General features: G+C 35.1%; 1 protein-coding gene across 4 annotated transcripts in view; it reads left to right on the top strand.

The window, feature by feature from the left end:
- Nucleotides 1–14,236, top strand: part of LOC111058432 (aryl hydrocarbon receptor nuclear translocator homolog) — a 183,708-nt gene that overhangs the window by 130,071 nt on the left and 39,401 nt on the right. For 2 of the 4 annotated variants that reach the window (XM_039430949.1, XM_039430951.1), the window contains one exon: nt 6,350–6,537. In XM_039430949.1, coding sequence (XP_039286883.1) covers nt 6,350–6,537 — 188 coding nt within the window. The remainder of the gene's footprint in view (nt 1–6,349; nt 6,538–14,236) is intronic. The other 2 variants (XM_039430952.1, XM_039430950.1) reach the window with 1 other exon arrangement.

Genomic DNA, 14,236 nt, shown 5'->3' with positions numbered 1-14,236 from the left:
TAGTCATTCAGTATCATGTTATTCACCCTATGTACTGTATTTCTCACTCTATGTGAGGAGCAAATGCAAATTTTTGCTCAAGTGTCAATTAGTATAAATTATATTTAATAAGTATTTATATTAATAAGTACAATCTGCAATATGTTGTAGTGGTAAAATTTGTAGTAGAAGAAGGTTAATACCAGGTTACGGCTTATAATAAACAATCTATAGATTATACTGTAGTATAATTTCAACTATTATAGTATAGTATAAATTTAAACTATTGATTGTAGTATAGAAGTTTTCTCCACTTAGGGTGATACTCACTTCATCATGGTTTCAGTTAACTTAATCAGCTGTTTGGGAGGGTCTCAGTTTGTCGAAATCTCAGTTCGTTTAATTTCCGTTGCTTTAAGAAAGTCCAGTGAATACAGTATCATATTATATTCAAATGATTTTTATAATAATTTCTAATAATATCAGCATATTGTCATTTAAAAACAGTAACCGTACTAGTGGGTAGGTACCTTCACCTTTGAAACATAACCTGTTATAGTGAGGTCCATGTTTGAATGGTAGTGGAGAAAGATAGGAGGACAGCGTTGCTAATTTTCTGCCTTTCTGCTTTGTCACTGCCTTCTATAAAGGAGGATAGCTGTCACTGCCTTCTGGCAGTGTATATCTGATGTAATATGAAATGTTCATTTTTGTTAAACATGATCAATTATATTTTATTCGCCGAGAGAAAATATTTTTCAATGACTAAATAATTCATCCTCATAATTTACTGTGATTTAATATTTTGTTAATCAATTATATTTATAAATCTCTAAAAAATTATGTAACGACGTTGCAGATCTAGAAAAGGATAACGCTATCTGCTATGTCGAATAGTGGACAAGAATAGAAACACTAATGTTAATCAAATACTGCCATTATAACTTGGACCTCACTATAGGTTATGCCTTGTTGCCGTGAGATTCGACCAACTGAACGGCTCAACTTCCGACTTGTTTCCCACGAAATGGCCAAAATAGGCACGTGATGAACAGACATCGTTAGCAACTGAGACCCTCTCGTAGCTTAAATCCATCCATATTTTATGGTGATCTATTGAAAGGTACAGTGAACTTTCCCATAAATATATCACTTTTCAATACTGTAATCTTGACCTTGAAATATTGGAAATTTCCATAAGCCACTCGATTCATGCTTTCCATTATACTGCCTCTCTCACTTACTATGTTCATAATATGCATATTGTGCATAGAATGCAATTTATTGTGAAAAGCAATATGGTTTGAAATTGTGAGTGAGAGTGAAATGAAGAGACCAAGAAGAGCGTTGAATACACGTAGGAGAATGACAATGAGCGTTAAATGCATGATTGCAAATGCACGACGCATTTGTTGACTTTTCTTGTCAACCTTGCAACGTTGTTGTATGCACTCGAAGTGCATTGGAATGCAGTAGACAGAGACGGATGTGTGACAGTTGAGTATTGCCGAGGAAGATAGTCAATGAGAAAGATACGATGACAATAAAATGAAAAGAGAGAAAGGCAATGAAAATGAATAGATTAGTGAATTACGTCAGCACAAGGTCACATTCTCATTCTTTGTTTTGTGATATTGATATCGCCTGTTTGATTTCAATTTTTGGATTGCATTATTGTTTCATGAAAATATTAAGTAGGCTATACATTGTATTCTCTTTTAAGAAACGGTCTCATAAGGGGCATGAATACAATATTAAAATAATTAATTATGACTGTATATGACTGTATATTAGTTACCTGTGTAGATCTGGGATTGTTGATTAATTTCGACGCCGTTAATTATAAAAAATCTCTACCCGGTTGTTTGGAACTCGACTGTTGGTAGACTTATCTCTTATCATTTTTGGTCAGAATAAATGTATATCCTATGGAGATTCTTAGCATATGGTTAATGACCAATGTGTCTTGAAAAAGTGATTCAAAACTGGTTTTTGAACAAGTCAGTTGAAAATTTATGATTTCTTGTAGAGATTTGCACTGCAAATCCAGTCAACTACAGGTATATTTACTTTAAACTATTAGCATTCCATTTAAATATCCTCATCGATTAGGATTCAACTAATGCTAACATTGAAAAAAAACAAGAGTCTTATTCTTGTCAAATCCACATTATTTATTGAATTTACTGACATAACTACAGTTGCGTGTTGAAACTAACACAGTACTGCCGATTATATGTTGGTTTCAACCACAGTAACTATACAACCATGGTTGTAAATATTACTGTAGTTTCAACGGGATACTGCAGTAAATTCAATAAATGTGGATTTGACATAGATAAAACTCTTGTCAATTATGGAAAAGTCCCATAATAACAATGCATACTAAACAAATTATCAATAATGCTGATTATTTGAAAATAATATCATCATAGTAATCTAATCAATCTATTAAGAATAAGTTATCTAGTAAGTTATCATACTATACAGATATACTTATAGTATATTCTAAGTCATGTTATGATGTCCTTAGTTTTCAGAAATATGCTATTATAACTTAATGTCTCTTCTCTTTCAATAAATTGATTTGCTGGCACATTGTAGATCCAATCACACTGATATATCTAAAGAGGAGACCTCTAGAGGATTTTCTAAGATCTTCAGAAAATTGGGATCCAAACCAAAGAACTATTAATATGTTTTTGTATGGTTAAGAAAATGTTCAATCTTTAATGTAATAAAAGATTTGCGTTATAAGATGGTAGCTATATCATTGATTTTGCATTTTCAGCAGATACTTAACTTCATCAATCCTATTCTATATGTATTCTTGAAATTGAACAAAAACGTTCTGATATACCGATAGTAATCTTTTACTACATTACACAGAAACCAGTGATTGGGTAGTATTTGATGAGCAGCAGGCAACTAATACAGCTTACATTGTTGGAATTCGCTAACATGCATTTCGCTATCTGGTATCGATAATTGGTAACTACTATGATTTCCACTTACCCCACCCTTCATGCAAATAATTATTGTCAGTTATGTGTTGAGAATTTACTGGAGCCAATCGAAGCCGTACATGAGGGCATGATTACCAAGCTCAATATATTGCTAATGATCTTGGGTTTGATAATAGTGCACCTCAAATCATCCCTGTTGATTATGCTTAGTCCCTTGAATACAAGTCATGGTTCATTTATCGACCAAATATATGTAATTGTAAGGGAATATGTTTACAATGTTGAAAACTTTTGTAAAGACATAATTCTAAACATGAATAAATAAAGAAGGAACAGTTCTCATTTTTTTCTGAAAGCTGCACTTTCATTTGTTCTACAATTCTAAATTGATCATTGAGCTCCAATATTATCTTTTACAAGTTTTCATTGGATTTGAATGAGTAATAATTACATTAAATTTGACCTCAATACACTTGATGCTAACTTGCGTCTAATTCTAATCCTATATTATCCTATTCCTGATTTTCAAGAGTCTCTTCCAACTAAAAGCACTCTTGAATTTTCAGTGATCCATTTATGTTTTGCAATCTATTCATATTGAAGATAGTGATTTCTGTCATTCCGCCTTCGAACAAGAAGAAAAATATATACTATTTCCTCGTTTCAGAATTATACAAGCAGCAATTCTCAGTAGACGCTGCCAGATTGATTTTTGTTGTAGATTCATTTTGAGGTTATACTGTATAAGATTTAGTTTCTGCAATATATTAAATTACAATTATTATTTGTTTTTGGTTTTTTATTTGAAATTGAACAAAAACTTTGGTTCTCAACCCTTTTTTCCGTAGAATATGATTAAGATCTGATTTTAAATCATCCGGCTCTCAGTTATCCGGCTCTCTTATCCCGCGTCGGTGTTCGCCAGGCGTAATCGGTGGGCACCTGATGAACAAATTGAACCATTGTTATAATTGGCCAATTCAAATAAAAGGAGACTCAGTGGGTTACTCTGTACAGATTGTTTCATTAAAAAAAATACATTGAAACTGAATACCATTCCTTTCTAAAATTCAGGCTAATAGAAGGAAATAATGAAGAATTCATGCTGTTGTGATAGAATTGTGTTCCGGTAGCTAATAAATAATTGTAGGCCAATAAGGGCCAAGAGCCACGTGCGAAAGACACGTAGTGCGTTGCGTGGTGCTGCTTTGTTGACAGGGAAAGAATAAAGATGTCCTTCTTCCATTGGCGCGCTAATTGAGAGCACGTGGTACTCTCGACTGTTTATTGGACGAAAAGCGCGGGAAAGGAACGCGCGCGAAAAATGTGTGTCAGGGCGGCCAGTGCACGATTCGCAGAAACCCCTCGATGTTTGAAGGGTTCCAGCAGAAATGCACGTCGACAATTTGAAATTTTTGGAGTGGAATGTGAACAGCTCTTGAAATAGTTTCTTGGATGTTAGAGAAGATTATCCAGCCAACTGGAAACTTGGCTACTCGAAATCATCCCATCCTGAACAGGAATACAGCCCTTCATACTAACAACATTCTCTTACAAAACAAAATCTAGAGGTGAAAATAGAATGCAGAAACATCAAGAGGGAGAGCACTCAAACTAAATTCCTACAATCATAAGGAAGATTGCATTTTCTTCTTAAAACATTATTTCAGGAAGGAAAAATGGTGGAAAATGCTACAGATCGTATGAAAAATGGCGAGATTGTTTCTCGCTTTCTGTAGTGGATTTTCTTTCCAATTATTTCTAGAGCTATGAGAATACTGCAATGTTCTCATTCTATCTTGTTTCTTCATGCTGCAACAAAGTATTTCCAATGATTACGTTTCACACTGATTTCTATTTTGTGAATATTGCATCGGAGAGAATCGAATAGATGAGATTCACAAAGTGATAAGGTGATAACTATACAGGTATCAAGTGTATGGATGATTAGAAAAATCACTTACATCCATCGTGTATTGCATTACAATGGCAAGCTCCAATGTCTCTGTCCTTGACTGAATGATGTAAATTGAAAATTTAATAATTTATTTGATAGACGAAGATGAATTCACGGGTGATTTAACACTTCTTTTCAACTCCACTCGTGCGCACATGGTTTTTATTCATTTTTTAAATCTTCCGTTTGTATTTTTATCTGATTAACATTATAATTTTTCTGTTGGGATTGCTGTGAATTGTAATTTTCGTATTCGTAATGAAATTGCACTGGTTGAAATTGTAACTATTAGCTCTCATTGTAGAGTTTGAACAAATTGAACACAAAATACTGTACTTCAATTGAAATTTAATTATTACATCTTCAATTGTGAATTCAACCTCTCATTTCATACGAATGAAATTAATTAGTTTTACATTGAATAGATAATCTTGAAAAATTATGTCAGTATTCAATGTTTCAATGTGATATTGAGAAGTGATTCTATTATTTCTTGAGAGAAAATATTTCTTCCAATATGTGAATATTTCCTATTTTAGTGATGGTAATGTGAAATATTTCTTCTATGTTTGGTTTTGAAGCATCTGAATTTAAAAATGTACTTTGTGAAAATAATTAAGCCGTAAGGACTGTGAAATTTTGTGAAGTGAAGAACTAAAAGACTCAACCTATTAAGGACTATGTGTAACCTTATCTAAATTTGGGAGAGGAATAGCACAAGGTTACCTTATTTTATGTCTCCCTATCATTTTGATGATGTACTTATTGTATCAATCAATAAATAATAAAGGATATTGAAACTTCAATCAATAGACTTAAACTTTAACTTTGATTAATGAAGATGATAAGGAACATGAATATGCATTTTGAATACTTTGAAAAGCTAGATGTGATCTCCCAGCTTCAGCTCCATCAATTTTCATAGTAATAATATGCGTATAAGTTACATAATAGATGCTATTTTGGATCCAATGATTGATGTTGTTTTGTTCATAAGTCTCTCCTTCTATCTTTTTATCTCCTTCCATCCTAACTATTGCCTTAGTGACCATCTAAATTCCATCCTAACTATTGCCCAGTAGTGATCTGTTTTTTAGAATTGTTTGTTGTGTACAAACTTTGGTATTAATAAAAAAATCAAATGATATGTTTAATATTTATTTAGTTCTCGGCTCCTTGTAAGCTCTGTACAAGAATAATTGTGTTTTATTTTCTTGTATTATGTACTTTACTTCTTGTTCAAGGAGTAATAATCTTCATTGCTCGAAGAAGAAGTCATCAACATCTTCCTGCACGTAAAATGATGATGAATTTTGCATTATGCAATACTTCTAGTATCAAGTATTATCTAGTATTCTTTCTAGCATTATGTTATATAATACCTGTAGTATTGTGTATCCATTGTGGAAATAGTGTTGCTGATTTGTTTGTTTGTTTTGTGTTTCAGCAGCAGTTCGAACCCGGTGCGCGAGTCGCGGAATAGGGCGGAGAAGAACCGGCGCGACAAGATGCTGCGTTCTGTGCACGAGCTGGGGCGCATTGTGCCCCTCGTGTCGCTGGCTTCGGCCGCCAACAAGCGCACTGACCGCACCGGCATACTCAGGCTCACCGCCTCATTCATACGCATCGAAACACGTATGTAGGCCTACTCATTAATTGTCAGACTACTATAAAGACACGAAGTAATTAATATGATCACTCTCAACAACATGAAACTGAACACAACTCAAATCAAATCAAATCAAATCGTTTTTTGTTACTCATTCATTGTCAAACTACCATAAAGGCACTAAGCACTAAATATAATCACTCTGAACAGCATTAAACTAAACACAACACAACTCATTTTTTATTTTGACAAAAACAAAAAAATGATTGAAATAATTTACTATCACTAATTCAGTGAAATAAAGATAAAAACTTCTATACAATTCTACAATGTTGTTTTCCATCACGAACTGCTTTTTATTAAATCACTTTTTGCTATTAGAAAAAAACGACTAGCAGTCAGATATTTTACAATATATAAATTAATCACTCACTGTGACAACGAGATCTTTCGGCAGGTCCGCCATCTTCTTGGTTGTCTTGGACAACCATAAAGATACCAAGTACTAAATATAATCACTCAGAACAGCATTAAATTAAACACAACACAAAAGCTTGTCTTGGACAACCAAGAAGATGGCGGACCTGCCGAAAGATCTCGTTGTCACAGTGAGTGATTAATTCATTTATTGTAAAATATCTGACTGCTAGTCGTTTTTTCTAATAGCAAAAACTTCTATACAGTTATTGCCTGTTAAAACAATACCTAAGGTTCTATTATATTTGGTATTCTAATTTCCTTTGATAAACTAGTAAGCCCACGGGTCTGAAGAACTCAATATCAACAAATTTCAGGATATTGACATCTTCTTTAATTTATAGCTTAATCATTCTAAAGAGAATATATCAACCAAAAACGACAGATTTTTTGGATTTATGCTCGTGATAGTTTTGAAAATGTGCTTGGATTATGGTCTGCATGATTATTTTTAGTAGTGATTTTAATATCACGCTATATTATTCTACGTATTACATTTTCAACTTATCCGCTTCGCTCGCTCAAATATAGTAGACCTGAATAATTCTTATACTTATTTGCTATGCTACAGCTATTCATAGGATGCTATTTTACTATTTATACCAGCATACTGCACTATGTGCCTATTTAATAATCACCATTATTATATGAGGATGTAGGTAGAATAATCTGGATTCAAAATTGAATAATATGAATAGTATCCAAGAACTGATATCATTTTACAACCTAGTGAATGAATGCATAATAGATCAATAGACTATACTATTAATATTTTTAGGAAACGAGTAACAAACTATGTCCAGAAAATCACTGATTTTGATTCGTAGTCTAAATGGATGTATAAACCATTCAATTGGTTTAATTGATAAACGTTATAATAAAAAAATGTGGGGGTAGATGTATTTTCCAACTTGAAAGGGGGGATTACTGAAATATTTCACAAAATGTGGCGAAAAAATTATTTTATAAATTGTAAGGTTAGGAATTGATTATTTGAGAAAGTGTTGAGTGGCTATTAGTCCAGTCAACGAAATTTGATGTATATTCTCACTATTTTACGCATTTCCCTACCAGTGTGGCAGCAGTTTTAGTGTTGAGAGTAAAATTTCTGTTCAGCAACAATAGATTAGTTGTCAATGGAATTTGAAGGGAATGTTTGGAACACAATTTTCGACTTTGTAGCTTTGTTGAGACTAGTTTGGAGGTGAGCATATCAAAAATCCCAACCCTTACATCATGTGCTGAAGGGATGAGGGTGGTTTGAAAGTTGCGTTTTCCACTTATTACTTACATGCTTATATCTTGGAAACAATGGGTTATATTGACATAATCAACTTCATAAAAATGAAGCTTAATAAATTTCCTACAAGTTTTGTCTGATAGAGGTTTTAGATAAATCCTATACTTTTCGAGATATTCATGTTCTAAAGTGATGCAATCCCATACGACTTTCTACCAAACAAAGACACTCGAAACTGGTGCGACAGTCGTATGGGATTGTGTCAAATAGTAGAATTATACATGAAATAAAAGATAATTCAATGCTCTACAATCTCGTATTTAGCACATTCTTGTTCTATCAATTGTTGAAAAACTATAAGACTTGAATGAGCGAAAAAATGGAAGAAAATCTGGTTTTCTGAGAATGCATCACTTTAGAACATGAATATCTCGAAAAGTATAGGATTTATCTAAAACCTCTATCAGGCAAAACTTGTAGGAAATTTATTAACCTTCATTTTTATGAAGTTGATTATGTCAAAATAACCCATTGTTTCCAAGGTATAAGCATGTAAGTAATAAGTGGAAAACGCAACTTTCGAACCACCCTTATCCCTTCAGCACATGATGTAAGGGTTGGGATCTTTGATATGCTCACCTCCAAACTAGTCTCAACAAAACTGCAAAGTCGAAAATTGTGTTCCAAACATTCCCTTCAAATTTCATTGTCAACTGATCTATTGTTGAACAGAAAATTTCACTCCCTACACTAAAATTGCTGCAACAGTCGTAGGGAAATGCGTAAACTAGTGAGAATATACATCTAATTGAAGATAATTTGATGCTCTATCAGCTCATAATCAGTACGGATTTTTTTCATCAATCGTTCAAAAATTATAAGGCCGAAAAGATGAAAAACTTGAAGGCAGAAGTGTTTTTTCTCAAAATGTATCACATTCAAGGGCGGATATCTCAGAAACTATGAGAGAGATATGGAAAAATGTGAAGGACAAAACTTGTTGGTAATTTTGTAAGCTTCAATTTTGCAAGAGATATAAATGTTCATAATATGCATATTTTCCGAGATATTTGCGAAAAATGAATAGATGGTACTTTTAAACCACCCCCACCCCTTTAGCACAGGGGGTAGCGGTGAGGACTTTTGATATGTTAATCCTCCAACTATCCTTAATAGAGCTGTCGAGTTGAAAATTGTGTTCCAAACTTTTCCCTCTATACCTTTATTTGAGCATTCGTTGCCTGGACTATATTAGTAGTTTTCATTATCTTAATGATGCTTTGAGTCATTGAAGTCACTAAGTATTCCTCCATCTAGATCTAGAGAGAAATCCGATGATTTTCTAAGAAAGTCAAAGGGAAATGTTGTACAGTTTGGTACGATTGGTAGCACTGTGGGATTTCCTTACAACCTCAATCAAGCATATAGCTTCCTTCCTGGAAGGATCAATTCCACCAGGATATTCAGATTCCTGTATGTGCAGATATCATACTGTTCTAAAGACTAATTAATCCGAATATTGAACCAGTATGACGTTAACATTACATATTGATTTCAGGCTATGAACTTCCCTAAAACAATATATAAGCTGTTTGATTGAAAACATTGCCGTGTAACAAGGGTTCAGTATGTTTTAATTTCATGAAAATTGTTGAAAATATCTCTGGAATAATATTGAATGATAGTAATATTTTCTCTCTGAAAATAGCCATGAGGAACATTCAGCTTTTCCGCCAATACAAAACTCTTTTATTGATTCTATTGGAAACGTTTTCACTGAAACTTAGGTATTGTTAAGCATGAAGTTTTTGGACAGACAATATAAAAATGTGAAAAACATGAAATTTGTTGTCTTACATTTTGATTTGATGTAGTCGTTTTGAATTTCTTTTGTTGTTCATTGTCCGTTTCGGAAACACCGTGGCAAGCTTAAAAAAAGACGAGAACAGAAAAACGAACGCTTGTACACAAAAGTGTTCATTTGTTCCAATGTATTTAAAAATGTTCTGTTCATTATTGTCCATACCAAAACGCATGCGCATACTCATAAATGGAGCCTTAATGTCCATAATAATTGGAATGTGTTGAACAAAGTACAGTATAACTTTTCTCATAAAAAGGAATGAGTGCACATTTTCATAACGAAACAGTACCCAGATTTGTCCATCATATCGACGTGACTAAATTGCTTTAATATTGATTTTTTTCTGTGTATTGATACATGAATTTTGAGTAGTTTAAATCCTCAGTCCCTCTGATTCATACGTTCCTGGATTTCACTTGTCTTACATAGTAAAACTTCCCTCATCTTTCTCATACTGTGAACACACTCTCCTTTACTAAAGCGTATTTTGAAACGAAGTGTTTTGAACTGCACATTTCCAGTTTTGACTGTAGGAGTTGAAGCAAAGTTGAGAGCGATTCCAGTCCTAATTGCTCTTGTGATCTTGGCAACTTGCATTCCCGGTAAAACTGCCACAAATAATTCCCGAGTACGACTGCATCCTTTAGTATGGAACCAAGGCGGGTAATTTGTAGGACGCAGATATGTCGGCTTTATTGAGCCCTCACGAACAATGGCCGTGAAGTGAGTCCTGCTGGAAACAGTAATTTAGAGTAGAATGCACTTGATCGTTTCTACTCCAGTTAACTTCATTTAGCAGTTGAATTCTCATCTCATCCACTATTATACTGCTATCATCCAGTTTACGGCCACTATACTTCTATATACTACTGCCCGACTGTACCCACCTGTACTATACTATACCTATACCTGTAGTATGAGCTTGTTAACGACTGATTCGGAACCAGCCAAGCCAATTTGAACAATCAATTGAGAACTACTCTGTCAGAAACTGTAACTGCATATTCACCAATAGTTATGATCCATTTTTGGAATTTGTCCGTTTTGGAAGCGATGTCTCCCCTGTGGGTTGGGGGAAACGGAAGAGTCGAACAAGGTAGACTCAGTACTCAAGTTGAAGGAAAGAATATCACCCACAGTATCCCCTGCTTGTCGTAAGAGGCGACTAAAAGGGGGCCCTCTTCTTCCAGAGCCCTTATTCCCACTCCCTTCTTCCTCTTCAACATGTTCTGAATCCTTTCCTCTTTGGAATGACAGTTTTTCTATTGACTTGGCTTTGTGTCATTCTTTCTTTACTCATCTTTTATCTTTCTGTCTGGCCTTCCTTGGTCAAGTTCTTGCCTTTCAAGCCCTGTTCCTTCAACCACACGTTGGGGACAAGGGGCTTATTTTCCTTTCTCATTCATTTTCCAACATGTTGGGTCATCTTTTACACAAAGTGTAGATTGAGCAGCCACAACCGAATGATTGTCGGTATAAACAATCAATTTCTTGCAATCCAACAGCTACGGGTGGAGGAGATTGGAAGAAAATGGGCACTCTTTTGTCCCTAGAGTAAGAAATTGCTCTTAAAGGCGGATGAATCATATTTGATCAACGGCATAAGGATGAGGAAGGCAACGGACAACCACCTCATTAAAGATACATTATGTATGTCCTAGTACACTCATCATGGCAGTTAGAGTAAATTATCAGTCCGGAGTAAGTCCCCCATTCGGATCTCCGGGGGGGACAATTCTAACAAATGTGGTGAAGGAATCAACCATCTTCAAGGAAAGAACCAGAATAGCGACTTGGAATGTCCAGGGTATGAAAGAATTGGGGAAATCACATAGTGTAATCCAACAAATGAAGAGGCTTGGGGTGAAAATACTTGGTATTAGTGAGACACACTGGAATGGGGTTGGGAAAACAGTGATTCAGGACACTACCATATATCATTCTGGCAGCCCTGAAGGAACAATTGAGTACCATGGAGTGGCTATTGCAGTCAGCAATGACATCAACAAGTCTGTCAAACACTTTTTGCCCTTGTCAAATAGAGTTGTGCTCCTACAATTGAATGCACAAGGAAGGCTGCTCAACATCATTCAAGCGTATGCTCCTACACTTGATAAGGAGGATGAAGAGGTTGAGGAATTCTACAAAGACATCAATTCTGCCCTCAAGTTGACAAAGAGCATGGATGTCACCATGGTACTGGGTGATTTCAATGCTAAGGTTGGTGAGAGCCCACAAAGTGAAGTCATGGGTGGGTTTGGACTTGGAGTACGCAATGATCGTGGTGACAGGTTACTGTCGTTCTGTCAAGAAAACAAGATGGTTCTTGCCAACACCTTATTTAGACTGCCTAAAAGACGTCTCTACACCTGGACATCACCAAGGGATAGGCCAGGCACAATTATTCGTAACCAAATTGACTACATCACTATCAATCACAGGTTTAGAAATTCAGTTAAGAGTGCCAAAACATACCCTGGAGCCTATATTGGATCAGATCACAATATTCTGGTAGCAGAAGTTCTCATCAAGTTGAAGAAACTCATCCAACCAAAGTTGCCAGACCAGATAGATGTGAACAGATTGAAAGATGCATCTACCAGGATAAAAGTTGTCCATGATCTAAATTGATCTCACATTAAATGCCAAGAAGACAAAGTATATGGTCATCACTAAGCAAGGAATTCCCCAAGATCACCTTTTTGCTGGACGGGATAAAATAGAACGAGTGGAAGCCTATAACTATCTGGGTACCCGCGTTTGCTGCAATGCAAGTCACATGCCAGAGATCAAGATACGAATTGAGAAAGCCAGAGCTGCATTTATAAGAATGAGACCTCTTCTGTCGGCTCGTGATTTGTGTCTTGAGGTCAGAACCCGCCTCTTACAGTGCTATGTGTTTCCTGTTCTTTTGTATGGGTTAGAAGCATGGACTTTGAATAAGGAATGTGAGGCCAAACTTCAGGCGTTCGAAATGTGGACCTACCGACGTATTCTCCGTATATCTTGGACAGATAGAGTCACAAATGCAGAAGTTCTCAGACGTATGGGTAAACAACTCAATATTGTGCGTGAAATTAAGATAAGGAAGTTGAAATACTTTGGGCACATTATGAGAGGACCTAAGTATGGAATGCTGCACCTCATAATACAAGGTAAACTTGTTGGTAGGCGTTCGGTGGGGCGTAGAAGAGTGTCTTGGTTGAGAAACCTGAGGGAGGCATTCAACTGCTCGTCACAGGACCTCTTCCGAGCCGCAGTAAACAAGGTGAGAATTGCCATGATGGTAGCCAACCTCCAGAATGGAGAAGGTACCTAAAGAAGAAGAAGGAAGCGATGTCGCCTTTTCTATCAGCACCATAATCTTATAGGTCACTGATTTTTAAAAAGTTTTTGTGCAATAAACCACCTTGCTGAATGAAATCTTCAATCAAAAATTATTTAGGCTAATTGAAAATGATCGAACTCTTTGTCGCTAATTGAGAACTTCTTATTTAGGCTTGGGTTAATTCTGCTGTTATTGAGTGTCCCTTTAGTCATCCATTCCTTTTTCGAGTGAAATTTGGCAAATGGTCAGAGTATTATGGAATCTATTAAAGCTATTTTCAAATAGTAGTGGAATAGGTATATCCTTTGAGAACGGAGCAGGTGTTCTGAAATGAATCTGGTGAAAACCATTCTCTGTAGAAAGTAATTATTTTCTGTATTTTATGGAACCAACTATGAAACCAACTAGCGATCGTTCAACTATTATTCCCGACTAGTTCACTAATATTTTTGAGGCACGTATACTTGAGTCAAAAGTAAGAAAGTAAGAACTTGGTAATGCTTGTTCAACTATAATTTTTGACTACTTCACTAAATTTTTGGTAACTTACTGGAAATTCATGACTGGCTCCTGAATACACTACATGTTTCACAAGTAAACAGTTCAACAGTGACTAGCAATATAACACAGTTTTACAGTAACAGTTTTTTTGGCTTTTCAAGTAAATATTTTTCCTTCAAATGATCTAGTTGAATTACAATTCCAATGATCGAAACCGAGAACAATGTTGGTATTTAAAGATAAACTTCTCCTAATGTTTACAGAACGAATGAATAATTCAAAGGTTGGAAATGAGAATTGATGAATCCTTTGATC

Source organism: Nilaparvata lugens, chromosome 6 (genome assembly GCF_014356525.2).
Source record: "Nilaparvata lugens isolate BPH chromosome 6, ASM1435652v1, whole genome shotgun sequence".
Taxonomy (NCBI): domain Eukaryota; kingdom Metazoa; phylum Arthropoda; class Insecta; order Hemiptera; family Delphacidae; genus Nilaparvata; species Nilaparvata lugens.
Note: the sequence above shows the minus strand (reverse complement) of the source record. Positions and strands in the feature narration are given on the sequence as shown.